The sequence below is a fragment of the Chrysemys picta genome, chromosome 5, assembly GCF_011386835.1.
Source record: "Chrysemys picta bellii isolate R12L10 chromosome 5, ASM1138683v2, whole genome shotgun sequence".
In the NCBI taxonomy this organism is placed as follows: domain Eukaryota; kingdom Metazoa; phylum Chordata; order Testudines; family Emydidae; genus Chrysemys; species Chrysemys picta.
Genome location: NC_088795.1, coordinates 114,977,377 through 115,002,988, shown reverse-complemented (window position 1 = coordinate 115,002,988; position 25,612 = coordinate 114,977,377). Strand labels below are relative to the sequence as shown.

The 25,612-nt window shown below is 38.5% G+C and overlaps 1 protein-coding gene across 3 annotated transcripts in view; it reads right to left on the bottom strand.

Moving 5' to 3' along the window:
• RAB28 (RAB28, member RAS oncogene family) overlaps window positions 1-25,612 on the bottom strand; it is a 93,317-nt gene that overhangs the window by 54,372 nt on the left and 13,333 nt on the right. For all 3 annotated transcript variants that reach the window (XM_005300238.5, XM_005300237.4, XM_005300236.4), the window contains exons 3-4: window positions 22,109-22,197; window positions 11,114-11,243 (exon numbers count right to left, since the gene is read on the bottom strand). In XM_005300238.5, the coding sequence (XP_005300295.1) occupies window positions 11,114-11,243; window positions 22,109-22,197 (219 nt within the window). The remainder of the gene's footprint in view (window positions 1-11,113; window positions 11,244-22,108; window positions 22,198-25,612) is intronic.

Here is a 25,612-nt window from a genome sequence, read left to right as displayed (position 1 = left end):
CTGGATGGGGGCTATGAGTAGAACCTGGGCTCCCCCCTGAGATCAGATGCACCATGTACATTTGTCCACATAGATAAACGTGTAGGTATTAAGTCCAGGACCTGATTACCCTTTTGGTACACACATCCAGGTTCTTTGATACATCCTGGGGGCCCTCTCCCTGTCATATTCCCACTTCACAGCTCATGGAGTATATCTACCTAGACATTACAGAACTATACATCAATACCCACAACTTCCTCTATGTTACACAACCTGCTGTATGCTTGGCTAGCTAATGAAGGGATGAACTTGTAGTTCAGACTGCGCTTGATCCAGTCCCTCCAAAAGGGGTGGTTCAAGCCAGGGCAACTATTTTCTCTAACATATTGCAAATAGCACCCTCAAAGCTGTCCTGCCAACAATGGCAATTTAACTGTGGTAGTACCATGACAGCTTTGGCAGTGCAGTCAGCCAGCAGTGCCACAACATCTATCCCCCTTTGCAGCACCAAGTAGAACTTAGGGTCAGGACCATGCCACTTAGGTGTCCCTTCTGATGCATTTTCGGTAACATAAGTAAAGAAATTTGTTTTAAAAGTATGGTTTTAATTTCCCCATATCCTTAACCTAATGAAGAACCTATTCATGAATTGAGCTGCAAATATTTTAGAACTTTGCATAAAAGGCTACTTTCATCGGACATTTTTTTCTTTCATTGTCTTGAATGATTCTTTAGATGTTAAAGGCAAACTCACCACCAAAACAAAACAACATGCAGGGAATGTGGGATTTTCCTAATAATCTTCCGTTTAAATTATTCAACACAATTTAAAACATTTTAGATCTACACAAACAACTTGTCAGATGGGCTATATCATAGGATGAGCTGGACCTTTAAGGGAGTCATGGGTTCGGCCTCACCTTTGACTAGTTGATCTCTCAGTCCAGCATGTGAATAGGGGCTTATCTACACTATCCATGCTTCGCTGATACATCTATACCGGTATAGTTATACGAGCAGAGCAAACAACATATGCTGACAAGAAGGAGTTTTATTATCAGTATAGTTATACCACCTCCCCGAAAAACATTAGTTACGCCAACAGAAGCACTCTTCTGTTGCCATAGCTGCATCTACACTGGAAGGGTTTTCTGGCATAGTTCTGTTTGGCTGGGGTATTTTTTGGCACCCCAGACCCACAGAGCTAAGCTGACAAAACTTTGTCAGTGCAGATCTGGTCACTGTAGACCTGGCCTAGGAACAGGCCTGCTGTGGGGTATAAGACTAGGCTGAGTTCGTTCAGGAGAAACTCAAATGAGCAGGAGGATTGTGTGAACTGCTCTACACAGAGACTCTCCTTTGTTCCCAGGCAGAGAATCTGTGGAGTGCAAGCCTACAGGGAGCAGGAGCCAGCTCGAAAGGTTGGTGGAAGAACTGTGCTCTTTTGAACTTTATATTAAACAAGCCAGTCTCCCAGAAGGGAAAGGTTATTGAGAAAATACCCATATTTTGAAGTTTGATTAGCTGGGGAAGAAAGGGAAACTGAGGCAATAACTGGACCCGAAGTAGACCAGGAAAGCCCTGACACAGAAAGGATTCACATGAGTGCACTGTAAAGCCAAACATTCATATGTAGACTGGAAAATGTTTCTTTTTCTGTGGTCAGATAAGATAGGTAATAAGATTGTGGTTTGTGTGAATGCAAGTTAAAGGCTACACTAAAATATAACCTTTAAACTTCACAATGTAACAGCACATCATTTCCTGCTCAGAGATAGCACTCCAAGATCAATTAATCATGGCTAAGGCGAACATAGAGTCAACATTCTTAATTAGTGTTGATGCACTCTCCTCTATGCCCCCATCTGTCATGAAGACTGTTTAAAAATCTGAGTTATTAGTCTTTATTGGGGAGAGGATCTGGTTAATATCTCTAAGAGTAGACATCATTCATCCATCCACCATACACTGGTGCCTGATAATTTCTACCCCCAATATAATTTACAGATAACCACCGCCCTGAGACCATCTAGGCAGCTATAAATCAAAAAGAGAGTAGCTCCCATGCAACCTGGGTTAATTTTTGTTTACAATATATCAACAGAGAATGTTGGTTTGACACTTGAGGAGTCTGTTTATAGATCAGATACGGAAAATATAAAAGAACTAGTCAGGATAAAAAAATAAAACACCAGTCAAATAAAATATAGAAGAACCATTCTAACTCACACTAATGACTAGAAAGCCTACAGTGAATTACTGAATTGTTAGAAAGTGAACACACGAAGTAAAAAAAGCAAAGATCTTACTGCACAAAATGTACTTATCTTAGCTTGTGATAATTCTTAATATACTTCTAGAATACAGTATTGTAAAAGGATAAAGTCAACCCACACAGCTTTTTGTTTTGAATACTTGCTGAGAACCAGAACTTATCTCACCATTCCCTGGTGTGCAGATTAATATTTAATAAAATATAACTTTACTAGTCAATTACAATACTAAACAAGTTCTTTACTTCTGTTGTTAACATTCCTGCTTTAGAAAAGCAGTATTATCACAGTCATCACAGATTTGACAACAAATGTGAAATTCAATATTTAATTTTGCTGTCAGAAAATAAATGTGAAATTTTAATTAGTTGCTTACTGAATAAATAAAAAGAAAAGCTTGAGAAATGCTGATGTGATTGAGCAACTGATTTAATTGATGATGGGCTGCAAATGAAGGAGGCAGATGTGGGTGGACCTGGTTATAATCTATACTTGGGCAGCTTACGTCAACCTAATTATGTCAGGGTACACACTACAGCCTTGCTTCCACCAACGTAAGTGTCCTACTATGTCGACATAATAACTACTTCACCTCCACGAGAGGCGTAGGGCTTATGTCAGTATAGCTAGGGCGACGCAGAGTCTGTATACTGTGGGTTACTTACATCAGCTGTTGGCAGTCATTCTTATCTATTTCAGGGCTCCATGCTGGAGCGTGAAATTGATAAGAAAGCTGCTCACAGCTTGGGCTGTCACCACGGGATGGGTGGGGGGCTCCAACTAGAGCCCAGTTGCCCACTGGGTTCCCCACTCGGAACCAGGCTGTTGCCCTGGCTCCCCAGTCAGAGTCAGGCTACCCCCAGGGTCCAGGTTCCCCACTCCCAGTCACGCTGCTTCCCGAGCTCCCCGCACCCAGCTGCACCGAGGTGCCCAGCTCCCCACTCCCTGCTGGGAACCTGCCTGCACCCAGGCTCCAGGCACAGAACTCCACCCTGAGAGCCCGGGCAACTGCTGTGTTCTAACCCAGGAGCAGGGGGGGCAGCCAGTCTTTAGGCGGGGAGCTGAGAGCCCAAGCTCTCAAGTCACTGGAAGCACTGCCTGGTGAGAACACTCACCACCGCTAGAAGGAGGTTAGTGTGGACATGAACCACTGCAGTAATTACTGAGGTGGCTATAAGACAACCTAACATAGGGCGACTTAAGTTTGTAGACATGCCTTCAAACTGAGCCTAACGAGACTACTGAGATATGATGTGAGAAAGTAAGTAAGGAAGGAAAAAAAACCCACCATAACAGAAGACTAGGAAAAAAGAGACCATATATCCTGAAGAGAACAGTATTGTTTTCTCATAGAAGGATAGTTTCCCTAAATTCTTGTGTTTTTTTCCTGTCTCCTGCTCCTAACGATCTAATCTGCAGGGCAAGTTCCTTCTTTCCTGCTGCCCAGAGAAGAGATAAATACTCCAGAAGCAAGAAGATGAAAAAAACATGAAAAACTTAAAGGACCTCAACTCATCCCAACACACCTAAGAAAGCCAGTACTAAATTAACAAATAATATAGTTCTCTCAAAGTAAGGTTGGTGAAAGCAAAAGGAGAGGGACAAGGAAGGCAGGGAATGTCTCCTAAATTTTGGGGTTTCTTCAGTTTCTCATACTCCTGAATGGTTTAATCCTCTGGAAGTTAAGCAAGGCCAGGTTACCCTGCTTGCCTAAAGGATCTGCTTCTGAAGACAAGCCTGAAAGACTTTAAAGAAACTAACTATACAGGGAACATATTTTCAAGGGGCTAAAGCGAATTTTTAATGAAATCTTTTCTACCTAATTTTGATCTCTGCAGTATAAAGCAGAGATATTCCAGATAGTTATAAAAGAAAAGCTCATGTGACTGTCAACTAATAATATTGTACTGTACTGATAAGAGAAAGTTAGGTACTTCTGCAACCTGCTCTATGGAAAAAAAACACACAAGACTATGAAAGTTATCATATTGTGATTATGCCAAACAGGAAAAGTAGCTCTTTTAAATTTGATGAAAACATTAATTAATATGGTATTTAGTGCTCTGAATAACACAATTCTGCATCCCCACCTGGAGGCAAAACAAACCTCTATTGGGTAAGGGGTTCACACCAACAAATCAGTGGTTGGGTTCTGAATGTCTACCTAAAGTCTTTGACTAGTAGGCTACTGATGTAAAACAAACAAAGTTACCTAAGCAGTTTTTGGCAGTTTTCTGTGTTAAAGTAATTACTACTTAATATTATGATTTCAAAGATGTTAATATTGAGGATGTGTAATGATGGAAGCCACATATGATAAAACTGCTTCCAAAGCAATGCTGCAAATACTACTGAGTCAGATATTCCTTACACAAAGGTGTTCGTGTCCACGGCAGACAAATGTGCATACGTAAGTGCGTGCCACAGGAGAAAAAGCCTAACACACATGCTGCTGAATGCAGTGCATGTCATTTGTGAAGCCAACCTGGAAAACATGCCAGAGGTGTTTGGATGAAAAATGTCAGCAATGTAAACAACCTTGTTGCAACTGTTATATAAAAAAACATCACGAACACCACATACACATTCATAACTACTCCTAAAAAGAAAGCCAGATACAAGCAGTTCTTTACAGCTCCAGGTAAATCCTCAGTATGGATTCCGTTATCAGTATTCAGTGGATGGAACACTGGGTTTCTTCCCATTTTCTACCCTGCAGAACAGCTGAATAATTAAGTTTCCTTTTACAAATGAAAGCGAGAGATGCATATTGTATCTCTGTCAACATACCCAAAACATCAAATGTGTCATTACAGAAACGCAACAATGCAGGTGCATGCAGTTCCTAAGTGCTTAAGAATTATGAGGCAGGCCAAATTAAGGCTTTCTGTCCAAATGATCAAATGCTGGATTCAACATCACTAGAAGTCACAAAGAAAACTTCTAATTAATGGAACTGCAATTAAACATGCAGAATAACCACTGTGGAAATAGTGTCTAATGGCGGCCTTCAGTGGTGCAAGTACAGTGATACGGTACACCGTACCAGTAAGATATTTATAGCTGATATGGAATACTGGAAAGACACAGGAGGATCCCGCTCCCAGTCCTTCCATGCAGCTGTGTCTTCTGAGTCCTCCTGCATGGGGTCTGTACAGCAGCCCTGACGGAGGAGCTGCACGTTCTGCTCCTTTTGCCGCTGCGGTTCCTGGGATAGCCAGGTGGTTCAGGGCTCTCCCAGGAACCGCAGCAGTGAAACAGTGAAAGAAAGGCCACCAAGCAGCCCCACACCAGCAGCTCCTTCGGCGCGGCTGTACCACCCCCAGCCCAGCCCCCAGCCTTTCCATGCAGCTGCATCTCCTGAGTCCTCCCTTGCCTGCGGTATGTACAGCAGAAGTCTTTGGCGCAGCTGGAGGAGGACAGAACCCCCCTCCCAGGTAACGTAGGATGGATGTGGATTATGGGGAGGGGACAGGAGAGCAAGGGGGCCCTGGACGGAAAAGAGTCACGTGCCCCCCCCCTCCTTTGTGTCCCTCGCAGCCTAATGGCAAGAAATTATTTCTACTTGCACCACTGGCAGTCTTCATAATTTCACTACTGCAAGGGAGAAATGGAGAAACAAACATTATTGGAATAATCTCCAAAAGCTAACTGAAAAGCAGATGAGAAAAAACACCACTTTATAAGACAGATAGTTGGAAGATGGCAACCAAATACATTTGTCCTCAAGTAGTAGTTTTATGGCTATTGACCAAAAAAGCCATAAAAGGCTAGAAGACAGAAACAGAAAATACATGCCTAATGTTACGAACAAGAGTAATTCCACTGACTACTTGTTTAAGTGCTTCGCTAGATCAAGATTCTAAGTATCATGCTGTTAACATACCTGGATTTTACACAAAAATGCAGGTTTTGCTGGCAAAATTCAAACATCCACACTTGAAAATTTGGTCTTTAGAAAAGTAAAAAAACATTTAAAATTAGTTGAAATTAAAATCACATTTGTAACACCTAATGTAGCAACAGTGCATTCAAAACTGCACCAATGTATAGAATGCCTGATGTGTACAGGCAGGATATCATATCTCATCTAGTCCTCCAGTATGTCCTTTGTTATTTTGTGATGACTGATATTTAGGAATCCAATAAATCCATTTGCTATGGAAAAATGCAGAATTTGCATTTTTACAGAGAATCTTTAGTTTTTACATTTTGTGAAAAAATAAAAAAATATACAGTAGAACCCCATTTATCTGAGTTTCCATTATCCGTCTCTTCGTATTAACCAAGCTGGGGCTGACAGCTGAAGCCCGAACTCCACCACACACAGCTGACAGTAAGAGTCCTGCTGCATGGATCTGAAGCTCTCCGGATTATCCGAATTTTTGATTAACCAATGTGGCCCCGGTTCCATTTAGATTGGATAAACGGGGTTCCAGTGTATCAATAAAACATTGTGTTCAGCGGATACCTCTGGCTAAAGAAACTAAAGTTCAGCGTTTCATTTTAATCGTGGAAAAAAATATTTTTATGGGTTTTTTAATCACAGAATTTGGGGGATTTTAAACACGGAAAACTAGGATCCCTGGTGATGTTATATATCCATGGAAACTCTGATCATTCATGGGCTTAGCAATCATCACTGTTTATTTTTTGATGTCTTATCTCAATGAAGGACCCCACAAGCTTGATACACAGTGGTCATGATTATGAATTTGGATGATATCTCCACTTACACAACTACAATTGGCTGCTACAGAGAACAGAGTGAAAAGTAAAGTAATAAAAGTCATTTGAAGTAAGGGTAACAAAGCACTAATAGACCTTGTTATAAGGAACTGGGGATGAAAGCCAATTGATACAAAAATTTCATCTGCCTTTTCTGTCCATTCAAAAAGATATAGTCGTAGCCATGTCTGTTCCGGGATATTAGAGAGACAAGATGAGTGCGGGAATATTTTTTATTGGACCAACTTCTGTTAGAGAGAGGAACAAGCATTTGAGCCACACAGAGCTCTTCTTCAGGTCTTGGAAAGGTACTCTGAGCGTCACAGCTAAATGCAAGATAGAACAGATTTGTTTAGTAGAAGTAGTTAGCACATATTTTAAGGGTGTTTTTGTCTTTTATCATTTTCCCGTGAGAACTAAATGCCCCAATAGCAATTCTGTGGGTGAAACCAGACAATCACTACACTCTCCAATGAACTCACACAGGAAAATGATAAGAGACAAAAACACCCTATATAGGGTAACCATACATCCCATTTTGGCCGAGATAGTCCTTTTTTTAAGCCCTGTCCTGGCCGTCCCAACTTTTTTGGTAAAAATGGGCATTTGTCCTATTTACACTTGCCAACTGATCAAGTCAAAAAAGTGGGGTGCAAAGGAACATGGAGGGGTAGCAGCAATGGCACCCCCACACAGAGGGGGCAGGACTTGGGCAGGTGGCAGGCAGGGTTTGGGAGAGCAGCGATGCCAGCCCCAGCCTTGCAAGGGGAGAATGGGGCAGGGCAGCCCCAGCCTCGTGCAGGGAGGAGCGGGGGTGGGTGAGCAGCTTGGGCCAGCCCTGCGTGGGGAGTAAAGACTCAGGCTAGCCCCATGTGGTGTCCCGTTTCCCTTTGGGAAATATGGTCACCCTAACCCTATATCACCTGTGGTTAGGTGGTTAGAGGTGAACAGAGCGATCACTCTATATCTGACCATCAGTCCTCATCCTCAAAGGAAATGTGTACACTTTCAAAAGACAAGCATGGGAACTTACATTCATAATGGAGTAATTCTGCTAGATACCAAAAATCATGGACTGAACAGACACACTGGATTTATGGTTCATTACAACAATCTGTAATCCACTAACCCCCGTTTTTGTACTAAAACTGCAGAGATGTTAATGGGCCACTCTACCTTGAATGGTCCCTTAGAATATGTGCTACCTACTTATGCTGAACAATCTGTTCCATCCTGCATTTAGCTGTGAGGTTCTGAGTACCTTTCCCAGACCTGAAGGAGAGCTCTGTGAGACTCAAAAGCTTGTCTCTCTCAGCAACAGAAGTTGGTCCAATAGAAGATATTACCTCACCCACCTTGTCATTCCAAAAGATGACTTTTACCAACATGTTCACTTCTAAATCATTTAGTAGTACAGAGAAAGGAGAATTTCTTAGCATATTTTTTTCTAACTGTGTTCTTCTATGCCTTGCATCATCTTATGATACTTCCAGTGCACAACTACATTAATGTTCTACACTACTTGATGATAACTTCCACCATTTGAAAACAGCATTTATTTGGAAAGGTTATTTTCAAATACTGTAATGCATGTGTGTATATAGTTCAAAGTGAAGGAGGGAAATGTAGACTTAAGATATCACCTTTTCCCCCTTCTTAAAATATTATCTAAATGAGAATTATTTCCCCACTTCAGTTAAACACTTTCACAAGTAGCTTAACTGACATCAAGAAATGTTCCTGTTCCTTCACAGGTGATATCAATATGTGGAATAATATGACAAATGGGAGTTTAAAACAAAGTAACATTAAGATACTTAAAAGGGACACCATCACCTTTAAATATATGCCAAGACTTTAACCACACATTTTGGAAAGTTAGGCTCTTAAGTCAATATTTAGTCACCTAAATAGTGGCCTGATTTTCAAAAGTATTGACTTGAATGGGAACTGCTTGGTGCTCAGCATTTTTTTGCAGTTTTCTTCTGATGAGAGTAATTCGTCATTGCAGCAATTTACCAAGGAATATGGTGGATTCTCCACCACTCGCGGTCTTTCAGTCAATACATCTAAAAAGATATGCTGTAACTCAAACATAAATTATGGTCTTGAAACAGAAATTATTGGATGAGATTATCTGCCCTGTGTTATGCAGGAGGTTTGACTAGATGATCATAATGCTCCCTTCGGGTCTTTAAATCTATGACTCTGTATGTTCCAAATAGGTCGCAGCTCCCAACACGATATCCTATCATCATCTACTGACTGCAGAAGCTGAGCCATTCTGAATGGAATGCATTTATTTAGACGCACTTGGCAGTCATCAGTGGTGTTAGCTTTAACCCCGGTGATGCATAGGGATCAAAACCATGCTTCTCCTGTGAGCACTGATCTTATTATCTGCCTGCTTGTGTCGCAAGAGGAGCATGAATATAGTAAAGTACTGAAGACATACTGAGCTAGAATCCTGCTTTGATTTTCTCTTCCTGTTGTAAAGTTTGGACAGGTAATGAATTTCTAAATGCTTCATTCTTGCCATGCTTTAATACCAATAAGGCACTTGGATATAAAATAATTACTAATCTATGTAGCATTCCTTGCTCCCTTCCTCTGAAGAGATGCCATACATCTAGAGATTTCCATAACAGCACTATACATTCTTTAGGATCACAAGAAACTTATATTTTACTTTAATTTTCATATCCAGCTGGCCACAGAACGGATACATGTTAGAGGCTCTCCAAAACAGATAAGAGGTACCCCACGCCTTCAGCCTTTATGAACTACAGGCCCTATTCTTGGTCCATGTCATTCTGCTATTCAAAAATTCATACAGACCCATAAAACCACATTCTACTTTCAGTTGTACTCAGTGAGTTCCACTAGTTTAATGAGGTTTCATAGACATAACTAAGAAAAGAATTTGAGTCAAGTTATATAACAGAGATACAGTTCTCTCCTCTAACTGAAATTGAAAATCAATGTCCGATTTTCTGTCTATGATGATGTCATTCTAGCAAAACAACATTACTTATGTGTATCCTCTTGTAAATACTTTACAAGCTTTGCACAACTCCAGGTAGGAAGTCCAATTTCTAAGTAGAATATAAATCAATGAAAAATATTTTTCATTTGGATTTCAACAGAACCTGTATTATTGGCTCTGGTGTGCTATGGTACAACAGAGTCTATGTTATACTTTCAGAAGTGCTATTTATATATTGTAACTAAGTGTTGCTCTGTGTTCTTCTCAGAAAAACAAAAGTAGTCTTTCATAATGAACATCAGAAATAGTTACAGCATTGCGGTTGCAACTCTAGAGTTAAGGGCTGGGAATGAATGTATCTCAACTTTACTTTTAGTAGCTTGTAACAGTTTCAAAAAATTATCTTTCTGGATGAAATGTATCAGGTTTGGTCTTGACATGAACATGAATTATTTGAGAAAGACACAAAAATCTGTTTTACCCTTTGTGTTATTTAAACAAATATATGTCCATTACTAAAGATTATTAGAACTTTTCCATTGCCCGGCGCTTTTTTTTTTTTTTTTTTTTTTTTTTTAAACTTGGCATATCCTGTTCCTACTGAAGTTAATAGTAAAAAGATTAGGAGAAGTGGGATCAAGCCCTGTGATTTGCTAATCAGGGAGTCTCTGAAGGATTGGTTAAAACCAGGCGAAAATTAGGATCCAGCTGGTGTATTTATGAATGGGAAATAATTTCTTAAGAACAGTTTTGATGATTAGGAGCAAGAAAAGTATCAAACTATGTTCTGATGATCAAAAAGGGGGTTACGGCAAAAGAAAAATACCAACAGAACTATGGAGAATAATCCACCTCTAAATTATAGATGGTATGCAAGAAAATAAAAATGCTTCCAAAAAAAAATCTCTCATTTTATGCTGAAAGCTTAATTCCACGCTTTTAAATTATGGAAGCAGATTATTTTATTAACTGATTTCCACCTAGCAAAGAAAAATAGTCACTGTTACAATACAGAATTTAGGAAGACCAAACACATGAAACCCATGTTCCATTGTAACTAAAGATGTGTCTTATGGTATTTCTCGATATTAAACAAACAGCCAAAGTACTTCAATTAACTGGTATTTATGCATTAATAACTTACTTTTATTGCCTACCAAGGCCACAAGTGGCTGAATTTCTGATTCTTCATTTGCTTTCTTTACCATATTATACCAGTCTTCTAAATTTTCAAAGCTCTGGTAATTGGTGATGTCATATACCAAAAGGACACCCTGAGGAGAAAAGATATATTTGAAACATTATACATTGACAAAAGTTATTCATTGCAATAAGTTACTATTAAATTCATATTAAGTTTATTTTTTAAGATTCTTCAAAAGCTGAGATGCCACTAATTATAAATGTTTTTATTATTAATTATTATTATTGTAATCCAAACTGACAGTTAGAATTCAAGCAACTCCACTAAATAAATACTTTATGAGATAACAGACACAAAGCAATACACAGACTTTATTACTCAGATATTAATTGTACCACAGCTAGTAAACAAAATAGAAATTTAGCAAAGAAAAACAGCAAACAATATATTACTCATAGTAGAATGTCACTGTCTGACACTTACATTTCTTTTAAAAACCTCAAAAGCTTTTCAAAATGAAAGTTAATATTGTAAAAACTAAGTTATAAAAGGGCTGCTACTTATCTAGTTTTCACCACAGGTTTTCCAGATTTGATTTTTTTTTTTTTAATTGTGAATCACATATTTCTTATTGCCTGTCTGCTGCTTCTATTCTCCCAGCTGGGGCCAAAAGCCAGCTCTATTCCTTTACTGTTGTAGAAAACAAGTATTAGCAGGCGTTTAACAAAACTCTAAGGGCCTGATCAAAGTTCGGCATAGGTCAATGGAGAGACTCGCATTGACTTCAATGGACTTTAGGTCATGTCCTAAGTGAGGCTAGGTCTACACTACGGGGGGGGGAGGGGGGGAGAGCGGGTCGACCTAAGATACGCAACTTCAGCTATGTGAATAGCATAGCTAAAGTTGTGTATTTTAGGTCGACTTACCTGGCTGTGAGGACGGCGGTGAGTCGACTGCTGCCGCACCACCGTCGACTCCACTTCTGCCTCTTGCTGCGGTGGATTTCTAGAGTCGACGGCAGAGCGATCAGGGATCAATTTTATCGCGTCTTCGCTAGACGCAATAAGTCGATCCCCGATAGATCGATTGCTACCCGCCGATCCGGCGGGTAGTGAAGACAGGTGAGAAATATTCAAGAGACAGATATTAATCAGGTGTCCCATAAAGTCCATTATTTTAGCGAAAGTTCTTTGGCATCCTGACTTCCCTGCAGTCTTTAGCCTACCCCGTCTCTTCTTTTTTCCTCCATGGATTCCATGGTCAGCTCTCACCATCATTCTCTTCTCAATTATTGACTCCTTTGTCCTTCTCTCCCACTGTTCCATCCAATTCAATATCCCACAGCTCAGACTCACATCCAGAATCTGTTTCTGCTGCTCCTGTTCCCATCCTTCTATATACCTCTAAAGAAAAATCACAAAGACGATGTAGCGTTCCTCCACTGCAAACCCATGCTTTTCTCCTTACGTACCACCAACTTCCTTGCAAAACGGTTTTACTATTCCTTCAGAAGGCCTACTTATAACCTACAACAACTTTGATTCTTCCCTCTCTGCACAGTATCATCAGCTTCTTCAAGGAGGGTGACAAGAACTAGCATGACTTCCCTTTCACCCTCTTCCCCACACAACACCCTTTCCTCTTTTATCTCATTCATTAAATCTAATGTCTTGCACCAACTGTTCCCTTCCAATTCTTCCATCACCTGCCCCTTGACTCCATCCCTCCCATTTACTGATCTCCTTACTCCTACTCTACCCATTGCAATCTGAAAATATGCAGGAGGGAAGTAGCAGGTATGTAGTAAAGTTACTTTCCTAACTTTGAACATCAGTCATATAGTAGGACTGGGGGAGGGACGGAATGCCAGGGGGTACAAAGAGACTGGGATTGGGACAAGCCTTGACCTCAAAAAAGCATACTCATGAACAGATCAATCAAGGTAACAGTTGACTGTGGGCATTGAAGGTGTTCACATGGAAACTCAAAATAAAGATCATTGTGAACTGGAGATGTGCCATCAACTACCAAGGAGAATGTAATAGATGCAGACTGCCTACTAACAAAGTGGCTACTCTACACAAATGGATTTTTGAGCAATTTGTGTTTGTTATAAAAAACAGAGTGGCAGAAAATAAAGGAGAAAGATAAGGTCTTGAAATCAAAAGATAGACCCCCTTGGCAAAGACCCACCTTTATTCCATCTTGACTTGGGCAATAAGGCAGCACTTCAGTAAGGGCAGAAAGCTTAACACTATTATCATAGCTACCCAACAGTTGGGATGCCAATAAAGTTATTGGTTATTTTTAAAACAACAAAAACTGCACTGTATCCCAATTTTTGTTTTACTAGAATAAGCTTTGTTGTGAGCAAGACACAGTGTTGTGCTATGTCTAATGGGAATGGAAAAAGGGGAGCACACGTGTAGGGATTGTTTAAGTAAGGAGAATAGGAGTGAGGTTGGTGGAAAACAGAAAATGAGGAGGAGCATGTGGCATGCTCCTTCCACCTCCAGTACTGCCCCCTTCCCCATTTAGTAGAAAAGCATGACTGTCCCTATCTCAGATAGCTCCAGAGTTCAGAAGACACTTGGGCAACAGCAGCATGTAAAATAAAATTAATGCAGAGTAACATATTTTTAAAATGTTTATACCTATCATGATGGGCTGGCTGTTTCCAGTATCTCTTCAGACCATCATTGAGCTGCTGCAGGGCTTAAAGCCAAGCATTAGCCCCTGCTCCCCCTTAGGAGTAAAGGAATCCCACCACAGAGGTTTCATGGAAGATACTCTTGAAGTGAGTTTTAGCAACTGTAGCTCCCCAGTGTCCTTACTATCACCTTCCAGGCCATCTCCAACACTGCCTTAAAAATGATGTACTTTCCTCAATCATTCCCTCTCTTTGAATCCTTTCAATGATTGTCCCACACAACAAGTTTAAACTCTTAGTACTTGCTCCTAAGGTCCTGCACAATTCTGCCATGGCCTGCCTGCCCGTGAAAGCGCGCGCACACACCTCTAACAATACCGACCTCTCCCTGCTGTTTCTCTTTCTCCCACTCCAATCTCTAGACTTTTTTCCAGGTTACCCCGTATGCATGAACTAGGAGATCACTCTCAGTATACCCGGTCCCCCACCCTCTTCTTAATTAAACAACAGAAGCAGATGCTGATGTCTGAACTCATGGAAATTATATAGGATTGACAGATCATCTCTTGGGGCTTACTTTGATTGCAACTCGGGATAACCACAAATTGATATCCGGAATTTGAAGACAGCATTGGGCCTGCTTCCACAATGGGTTACCCAAGTTTTATATCAGTGAAACTCTATTATTTGAGAGGTGGGCTGGCAGGGATGCAATAAAAAGACAAGGACAGACTGCTTTTATGGCCTTTACACTAAACACTAATCTGTGATCTTATTTTTGGCCCCAACAAAAAGATAATGTAAAATACTCTACCAATGACTTATTCTCAACTTTACAATTATGAAGGTTCTGGTCACAACTTCATATTTAAGATTTAGTTCTATTTTCTACTGAAAGCAGAGATTCAACCTTCATTTTCTCTGAAAAAATACAGTATATCCTCCCCAAACTTACAATACTTTAAGTACAGAGAGAACAGATATAAAATTCAATCATTGTTATTTCCCCAACATGCACATGAAATACACTTAGAAAGGAGGCATTTTTAATGGATAAAAAATTAGAAATAAAAACAATTAAAATTAGCCTGGTAACACAGATGTAGCACATTGCCTCACCATGAAAAAGAAAAATGTTTGAGAACCGACGGAGGATACCACGACGTGAAAACTATGTTAATTCTCTACTCTCCAGCACATATTCCCTGCTTGCATAACAACATTCTGGCAATGGAGACATTAGGCCTACCTTACTGTACATGTGAGTGCTCTTTGTTTCTGAATTGTAGAATATTTGCAAAAATAGTCCACTGGAAGCTGAGTGTACTGCAGAAATGATTTGCTGGTCTCTAGAGAAGGTATGGTCCGCACTACTCTTATTCTATTAACAAGCTAATTTATGAAGTAGCATATGCCAACTCTGAAGGATACTTTACACTAGAGATATGGATAGGGTCTGCAGTTATACAGCAGTTGGTCTAAAACATATTTACAGCATAAATGGTAGAACTGCAATTCTAAATATTTCGTAACAGTATTAAATAGAACGATACATAATTTGACACTAGAAAAACCAACATTTAAGAAGTTTCAATATTTACAACAACAAGGAGTCCGGTGGCACCTTCAAGACTAACAGATTTATTTGGGCATAAGCTTTCGTGGGTAAAAAAAAAAAACACTTCTTCAGACGCATGGAATGAAAATTACAGATGCAGGCATTATATAATGACACATGAAGAGAAGGGCATCTGAAGAAGTGGTTTTTTACCCATGAAAGCTTATGCCCAAATAAATCTGTTAGTCTTTAATGTGCCACCAGACTCCTAGTTGTTTTTGTGGATACAGACTAACACGGCTACCCCCTAATATTTACAACAGAGTACATTAAAAAGATTAAAGAAAATGCTAATCCAGTACTTCTATAGTTTAAATATTTTTATTCTCAATGTTTATCAAATTATAGCCCTATCCAAATGATATGATTATGAAAGAGCAGATTAAATTTTAATTTGAAATTATTAAACGTCATTTAATGCTCATGAAAAGCCTCAGATTAAAAGTAATAGACAATGAAATCCTCTAGCCACAGAACAGACATAGCTCAATAAGTGGCAACTTCCCCCTACAAACATGCAGAGAGCATCCATGCTTACAGGTAAGAAGGTAGTTCACCATCTATGCCTATTAATCATCAGCTTCTCTGGAGAGACTGACAAAAGGGTTGCCAAGATTGACAATTCTGTGATGTGGCCACATTCTCACTAGGGACTAGATGCAAACTACATAGCTCACAAAAGTACAAAAAGCAGCCAATCAATCTAAGCTAATAACCTTTATCTACTTACATCTTCTTTGGAAATCTCTTAATAAGTTTTCCCATTGTTAACATAGGTACATAAAAGTTCCTTATAGTGATAATTATCACAATAATGCATTAAACAAAAATCTAAGTTAGCTTTTAAAGGGTGCCTCAACCTGGCTGCTTAAATAATATTTACTTATCACCTTTCATTCAGAAAGATCCCAAAGCTCTTTACTGTCTGCGAGAATCATTTCAGCCACCACGAAATTCAGTCACCTCTGAGGTGGAATGCAGCAACCACATCATTCTGGGCTAGCAACACCAAAACAACAGTTTTAGGAGGGGAAGTAAATTACAAACTTTTTCAGCTAAAAGTACATGGGAAATTAGGTAGATACACTGGAAATACACTGAAACACCAAGGTTAATACCACTCTGATTGCAAAACGTGACATAGGAAGCCCAGAGCTCTGTTCTATGCCTCAGCCACAAGATGACATCTCTAAAAGTACCATAACCCAAAGTTCCATCCTGGAGAGTTGATTCTATTCTGACTCAGAAAGAAGGGAGCCACTAATGCCATTTTCTGCAGCGCCTAGAGTTTCTTTGGATGCTTCTCATCCAAATACTAAGCACACCCAACTGTCTGATTATGTCATCTGACCAGTTCATAGACTAAGATGATATAGGTACAGGATATATAATTTACAATGGCTTGTACAGAATCTGTATCTATCATAGGCCCCAATCCAGGAAAATGATGAATATAGGTAGGCCTCTACACCCATGTGGAGTCCATTTGACTTGCACAGGAATAACAGTCCATTCACGTACAGGAAGTTGAAGAAACAGAGCTTTACATGGTTAAGTTCCTTGGGGCAGGGGACAAGTCTTTTTTGCAGGCAAAGCAACAAGAAAATTACCAGTACTTAATAATTAGTTCTATGGAAATGACACATGACATTATCTGCCTTAAGAATTGAAATTATTGCCTTTTGCACAATTAATAGAACCTCAATGTAATATTCTGGATAGATATTTATGCAGTATATGATTGCTTATATCATACATCCATTTCACAGCTAACAAGGCATTAAGGGCCAGATTTTCAAAGGTATTTAGGCACGTAAAGATGCATAAAGGCACCTAGTGAGATTTACAAGGCACCTATCTGCATCTTTACGTAAATCTTTGCAAATCTGATGCCTAATGATCTGGGATTTATGAACTCACATCCAAGCACTTTTACATGTGAAGGGGCTGACTTTTGAGGAAAGATTAAAAGAACTAACGGCAACATTTTGAAAACCACATTGGTGATTTAGGGACTTAAGTCACTTATTCAAAAATAATTTTGGCACTTAGGAGACAAAATCCCATTGACTTTCAATGGGAATTAGGTGTCTAACCTGCTTACATGCTTTTGTAAATCCTATTAGACACCTATCTGCATTCTTAGGCATTTAAATACTTTTGTTAATCTGCCTCTAGTAAATGGAGACTGGAGCAGTAGCATATTTCAAGACACTAAGTAAGTCGGTAATCAGAGATTTGGAGCAATCAAATTTTTGAATTGCTCCGCTCTGGCTCCGGGCAAAAACCTACTGCTCTGCACTCCAGCTCCGGGCTCCGATCCAAAGCCCTATAGGTAATAATTCCTTATTAATTTTTTGCTTCAAGAATATCATGATATATTTTGTCTTAATTAAATATCTAGCTTTGGCTTATTATAATGATCAAATACATTATTCAATAATGGAATCATTTTATCTATGAAATAAAAGATCCAGGGCTGAAACCTTACCTTAATATTCAATATGCATTATATTTTCCCATTATTTAATTCCGAGATGTACACATGGGTCCAACAAACAAAGCAATAGATCAGGATTCGCCCATTTCATCCCTCTGAACAACCTGATTGTATCTCTAAAGAGCAATTAGTTTTGGGTCTGAATTAAGGTGACTTCTTATAGTTGTTGGTGACAAGGTGAGTAACACCAGCAATTTCAACTGCCTGCTGTGTTACAGAATGCAGGTGCATGCAGCTATATGCTCTGCCTATCTACTCCCTTTCTTTGTACTTCCCTATATTGCCTGCTCCCAAGAATTTTGCTGTGTACTTAGACTAGGATTCTTCCCTTCAAATTCCACATGATGCCCTATTTAGATCTCCCCCTTTTTCATTTCCACTAAATCTTCAGATTCCCTACACTGAAGCAACTTTTAGTCTGGAAGAGAACAGACTACTGCTTCTTCCAGAATTATCCATGCTGTTTCATCTGTTCTTCATGGAGGCTGCTGGGAAGCTAACGCTAAGAAAGTGTTCAGAACAGCCCTGGAAGGACAGACAACTTGGCATAACACTTACTAGAATTAAGGAGAGGGAAACTGACACTAATTTATTAGAAAGTTGCAACTACTGTAGTTTGTTTATCAAATAAAAGTAGTTTTTGCAGTTCTTAGTTATTTTAATAGAAATGTTACCAGGTCACTCAATGCTGCTAAATTACAGATTACTATGATTTAAAAGAACACAATCAACTTTATAAAAATCACACTTTGGTCTGAATTGTTTGGACCTACTATTGCTACAAGCAACTCCTAAAATCAGTGAAAGCAATAAAAGAAAAAGTATTAGTGTTCATTGGGAACACTGTGAACAGGGCCAGCTCCAGGCACCAGCTTCTCAAGCAGGTGCTTGGGGTGGCCGCTCCGGAGAGGGGCGGCAGGTCCAGATATTTGGTGGCAATTCGGCGGACGGTCCCTCACTCCACCTGGGAGTGAAGGACCTCCCGCTGAATTGCTGCCGCAGATCGCAATCGCGGCTTTTTTTTGTTGGTTTTGTTTTGTTTTGTTTTGTTTTGGCTGCTTGGGGCGGCCAAAACCCTGGAGCCGGCCCTGACTGTGAATAGTCAGTTTCACCTATTCCTTGGTAGGTTTTTCAAAGGAGAGAGAAAAATCTTTTTTTTTTTTTTTTAAATAAGGTAAGTGTGGTTGTAAAACCAGACATTACCAGGGTGACTCTGGGTCAGGTGTAATACTTAAAACTACTTAGCTTTTTTAGAAATTGACTAAATTTTAAGTCAATAAGGAGGTCAGATTTTTTACTCTATCAATTTGCAAATCCTAGAGTCACTTTAATTAGCAGCCCCTGCTCTATATTTATTAGTGTGATGCCATGCCTCCACTCTTGTCCAAGTACTAGTGCCATATTCTTCCCTTTAATGTGAGAAGTAGAGAGCAGAAAATAGAAGTAAAAAGAAAAAAACCTGAAAACAATACATTTTATCATATATATTGTCTATTGTTCCTATTGCAACTGCCAAAAATAAAAGAATGTAGTACTTAGTTTGATGTTACTAAGCCAAAAATAAAATTATGTGCTAGGGCTATTGATTAATTGCTCTTAACTCACGCGATTAACTCAAAAAAATTAATCACGGTTTTCATTGCACTGTTGAACAATAGAATACCAATTTAAATTTATTCAATATTTTTGGATGTTTTTCTACATTTTTAGATATATTGATTTCAATTACAACGCTTGACAGTGTTCACTTTATATTATTATTTTGATTACAAATATTTGCACTGTAAAAATGGCAAACAGAAGAAATAGTATTTTTCAATTCACCTCATACAAGTACTGTAGTGCATCAATCTCTTTATCGTGTAAGTGCAATTTACAAACATAGATTTTTTTTTTGTTACATAACTGCACCCAAAAACAAAACAATGTAAAACTTTAGAACCTACAAGTCCACTCAGATCAACTTCTTGTTCAGCCAATTGATAACACAAATAATTTGTTTACATTTACGGGAGATAATGCTGGCAGCTTCTTATTCACAATGTCACCTGAAAGCAAGAACAGGCATTCGCATGGCACTTTTGTAGCCAGCATTGCAAGGTATTTACGTGCCAGTTATGCTAAGAGTCATATACCTCTTCATGCTTCAGCCACCACTTCAGGGGACATGCTTCCATGCTGAAGATGCCCATTAAAAAAAATAATGCATTAATAAAAATTGTGACTGAACTCCTTGGGGGAGAATTGTATGTCTCCTACTCTGTTTTACCCGCATTCTGCCATATATTTCATGTTATAACAGTCTCAGATGATGACCCAAGCACATATTGTTCATTTTAAGAACACTTTCCCTGCAATTTGACAACATACAAAGAACGTACCAATATGAGATTTCTAAAGATAGCTACATCACTCAACCCAAGATTTAAGAATCTGAAGTGTCTTCCAAAATCTGAGAGAGACGAGGTGTAAAGCATGCTTTCAGAAGTTTTAAAAAGAGCAACACTCCAACGCAGAAACTGCAAAACCTGAACCACCAAAAAAGAAAATCAACCTTTCTGCTAGTGGCATCTACTCAGACAGGGGTGAAAGTGAGCCAGTACTAGGTACCAGTAAGAACCCACATCGGCACATGTGACCCAGCCCACATTAAAGCGCTGCTGCGGCAGTACTTTAATGTCCCTGCCCCATTGCCCCTGCTCCCCCGCAGCCTCCGACGGGCGGGGGGGGGGCCAAAGGGAGCAGTTGCCCTGGGGCCGATTTAAAAGGGCCCGGGGCTCCGGACACTGCTGCCGCTAGCGCAGCAGCGGCGTCCGGAGCCCTGGGCCCTTTAAATCAACACGGGAGCCCTGGGCAGCACGGGCCAGGCAGCCTGAAAGGCCTGGTTGGGGGATGCTGACCCCCAACCCTGCCCCTTCTGCCTGAGGCCCTGCCCCTTCTGGGGGCCGGAGCCCACTCCCCGGCCCGTACCGGTAAGTGGCCTAACTTACTTTCACCCCTGGACTCAGAGGATGAAAGTGAACATGCATTGGTCCGCACTGCTTTGGATGGTTATTGAGCAGAACCATTATCAGCATGGACACATGTCCTCTGGAACGGTGGTTGAAGCATGAAGGGACATATAGTGAATCTGGCACATAAATATCTTGCAACACTGGCTACAACAATGCCATACAAATGCCTGTTCTCACTTTCAGATGATATTGTAAACAAGAAGGGGGCAGCATTATCTCCTGCAAATGTAAACAAATTTCTTTGTCTGAGCAATTGGCTGAACAAGAAGTAGGACTGAGTGGACTTGTAGGCTCTAAAATTTTACATTTTTGAATGCAGTTATTTTTTGTACATAATTCTACATTTGTATGTTCAATTTTCATGATAAAGAGATTGTACTACAGTACTTGTAATAGGTAAATTGAAAAATACTATTTCTTTTGTTTTTTACAGTGCAAATATTTGTAATCAAAAATAAATATAAAGTGAGCACTGTACACTTTATATTCTGTTGTAATTGAAATCAATATATTTGAAAATGTAAAAAATATCCAAAACTATTTAAATAAATGGTATCCTATTATTGTTTAAACAGTGTGATTAATCGCGATTTTTTTAAATCGCTTGACAGCCCTATTATGTGCACATCATTCCAAAACTGCATCTCATACATCTACATGTTGTTGCAATATTTTGTTTAGCCCTAGCATTTACTTAAAGTTGCTTCATAAGCTTTTGGCGCAAAATTAATTTTCACTGTATGCATGTTCTGCAAAAAATATTTAGCTCCCTGGTTGTCTCCTTTTGTTTGCCCTCTTATAGCCCCACTTGCTTGTATGAGCTTAATGGTGTAGGATTGCTCTTAATTTCCTCCTTCTACTTTTTCCCCTCAGGGGGCATCTGCTCTCAAAGCAGCCAGTATATCTGCCATACCATGTGGATATCCAACAGCCTTTACTGTTTACTGTGATTGCTTTTCTCAACTCAAGCCACAATGCATGGAAACATACATCTGTTTTTTGAGAGCTGTTAGGGATCTGCAAACTAGCACCTTTGCTGCTTTTTTTAAGCCAACTCAAACGTCATTAGATCCAAAAATAAAACTTGCACATAAATCAATGCTAAAATTAATTTTAAATTAAGCCGATGTTTCATTTTGTGACTAAAAGCGTTTCCTGAAAGAGTATGATTATGAAAGCAAAGTTGATAACTTTTGTTTTGTTCTTACTGTACCTGGGCTCCATAGATATATTTATCCAACATCTTGCCTCCTATTGTTTGCCCCCCTATGTCCCACACTTGAAGAGTAACATTCAAGTTTCCTGAAAAAGTAAAAAAAAAGCAGAAGCTGATTTCTTTGAAGACACTGATTTGATGAAGTTAGATGCAACTAAATTCAAAATGTAAACATTAAAGCAGTTGATACAATTCCAGCATATTTGTAAATACCTTTTACAAACATTTTCTTGTACATCTAATAAATATTTGGTCAAAATATGTAGACGAAGAATCAACTGGGAAAAAAAAGTTAATTCCTTTTAAATTATACTCATTAAGATCTAGTAAAAATATAGCTGACTATGAACCGCATCTCATTGTAAGTGTTCTTTGGAGGAGAAGAATTAGAATGGTATAAGGTACAATTTTCCTAAGTCAAAGTTTAATAATGTATTTTAGTGAAGCAATCTGAAAAGAAGCTTAACAAAACAAATCTTTATACCATAATAGTTGCATTGTCCTTTATTTCTAGTAATATCAACCTAACCACATATTTTAACTCCCGTGCGCCTGTTCAACTGTCTTAAACATTTAAAACCGGGATGCATGCACAGAGTAACTCTGTATTTTGGGAGAGCTGTTCCCAATACTACTGTACAGTTAGGTGATTATAATGGAAATGCTAACACAATCCTATTTTCAGGGTACAAAATCCTTCCTCCTCTGCCCTCCCCCCTCCAAAGAGGCACTTAGCCATAAACCTGACTTGGCTTACAAATTCTCAGCCTCTAAGTTATTTTTTTTAAACCAATCAACAGACCATCGTTTTGGGTACACAACTCTAAGTAGCTTTAAATTCAGTTTTGACGACCATTACTCTATACTGTAGATAATATTTTTTGTTTGTTCCACAACCCCTAAAAAAAAATCCAACAAACAGAAATACCAAAATGAATGATATGCTGAGAGGTAAAAAAAACAAACAAACAAACAAAAAACAAAAAAAACATCTACAGTCCATGCAGACCTGCCAAATCAATTATTCATATAGTTGTTAAAGTCCATTGTACCTAAAGAACTCAATGGTCCACTGAGCCATTTTTAGATGTAACAAAACAGATGTATTCTATGAGCAAACAATCCAAATTAGCACACAAAATACATACACACATAGATCTATGCCAAACTGTAACACATACACACACACGCATGCATAACTTGACTGTCATCTTTTATGATCAGATAACTTCTACAGTACAAAACTGATTGTCAGGAAGCATCAGACTCTAGTACAGTAAAGTTCAATACAAATTTTCACTGATCTAAACTACAATGCATGCATTAATAATACTTTGTATGCATACAAAACTATAACTTCCAATTAATTTTTATTTCTAGACAAAAATGCAATAAAGTGACAAATTCCACATAAGTCAAATCTAACATTTCTTAACGCATACCAATAGTGTGGTATGTAATGGGGGAGGAAAGAGCAAAATATTATGGGTTACAGAGAGAATTTTACCCTTAAATTTGATATTTATCATTATATTACAAACTTTATGTTCTTGAGCAAAATGTTATCTATTCACCCATAAAGAAACAGAGCATTTACATGTAGAACATTAAATTAATTACACAAGTGAATATCACTTATCGATGAAAATTTATTCTACTGCTTTGTGACAGTACATAGTAAATTACAAACACGTACATGGATATACTGTGCTTGGGCTACAAAGTGTAACAATTACATTTTTATAACACATTTTGTTTTCCTTTGGTTAAGTGTTCCGACTTTTTAGCCAAATCTTTTAAAATTGGTACATATGTCTCAGATGTACGGGAATATTTCATGTACTTACTAAAAGATTCAATCTATGCAGAATACTAAAAACAAGCCTTACTTATTAATCTGTTTTTAAATTTATGAAATCCCCTTCTTAAAGACAAAGAATATCTATGGAAACAGTGCATTTATGTTCAATACTCAAAAATAACTTTTCACCTGTAATAAGAAACATATCTGTTTTCATAAGGCATTGACCAATTATTAATTGATGGGCTTTTAAAACTTAGAACATAGATCTATAGTGACTACAGATATACGTCTGTACATAACACATATGTGGCATGAACAAACTGGTGAATCAGCACTAGGAAGCAACTATGCTTCTTCAGTGGGTAACCAAATTAAACACACCCAAAAGCCCACCAAACAAGGCATTCTGCAGTGTTCTATATCTAACTTCATTGTATTCGTTCTATTGCCAATTTACCATTTCATTCATGCTAGGTATATGGATAGTATAACTTTTTAAAACAAGGAAATTTTAGAATCATCATTGTGTGTGTTAAAATGTTTCCACATTGATTACTATCCAATGCTGGAGACAAACACAAGTTATTGGGCTCAATACAGGGGTAACTGGGTGACCTTCTCTGGCTTGTGTTACACAGGAGGTCAGACTAGATGGTCTAGGTCTCTTATAGTCTTAAAAAATTATGAAATTTCCCCCTTCTATTAATATTATAGAAAATAAAATAATAAAATCTTGTTTATTTAGACAAAGTTTGATTGTTTCATTCATGTTAAGGGGACTCCTGTCTTAAATTAAACTAGAGCAGTTACTGAAATTCATACTGATTATCTAGAGTGATACATTAGTATTAACCCTATACTGCTTCATATGTTTTTGCAAGATTATTCCATGTTGTGTAGTATCTATTTTGTGGTCAACTTTTTAGGATAGCTATGCCAGTAGAAAAAAATCTGAACAATATGACTATTTAAAATTCAAATATCATATATGGTAACATTAAATTTTACTTTTGGCATAAAATATATACTATCTTCTGACCAATTTAAAGGAAGTGTATATTAACTCATGAGTGTCAATAGCAAAAAAGTTAACTATACATGAAGAAAAATGTCAACAGTTCACTTTTTACAGCTATAGTATGCTTTCTCTAAGCACCAAAATTAATGTACCAGTAAACAATTATAGCTGAAGAATTCCAGAGAAATTGCATAGAGTCCATTGATGACAAACAAGAAAATTTGAGTAGAGTTTTTTTGTTTGTTTATTCGTTTGTTTTACACACAGAGAGTAGAAAATGGCATGCAATGGGATGCAAAAAATGAATAAATGAGAACATAGTATATAGGTTGCTTTTGGTCTGAACTGAAGCCACTAAGAGGATTCAACAGTGACGTTTGTAAAAGTATGCTTGGTGCACTGGTTAACCTTAAAGTGCTGCACAGTCAAGATAAAACTAAAAACACAAATCTGCCCACTTCTTGTACTGAAGACTTAAAAAATCCTTTTCACAGTAGAACCCTGTTTACTGAACTGTACCCACAACCTCCCTGAAAGTATTTTGACTATGGCTCTTAAGAAGCTCTATCAGCAGAACCTCTGGTTAGCAGAAACACTATTTTAAGCCATAAAATCTGTAGAGTGATTGCATCCAGACTTTACAGCATATTGGATCATGAAATATACTGAAATGGATCGA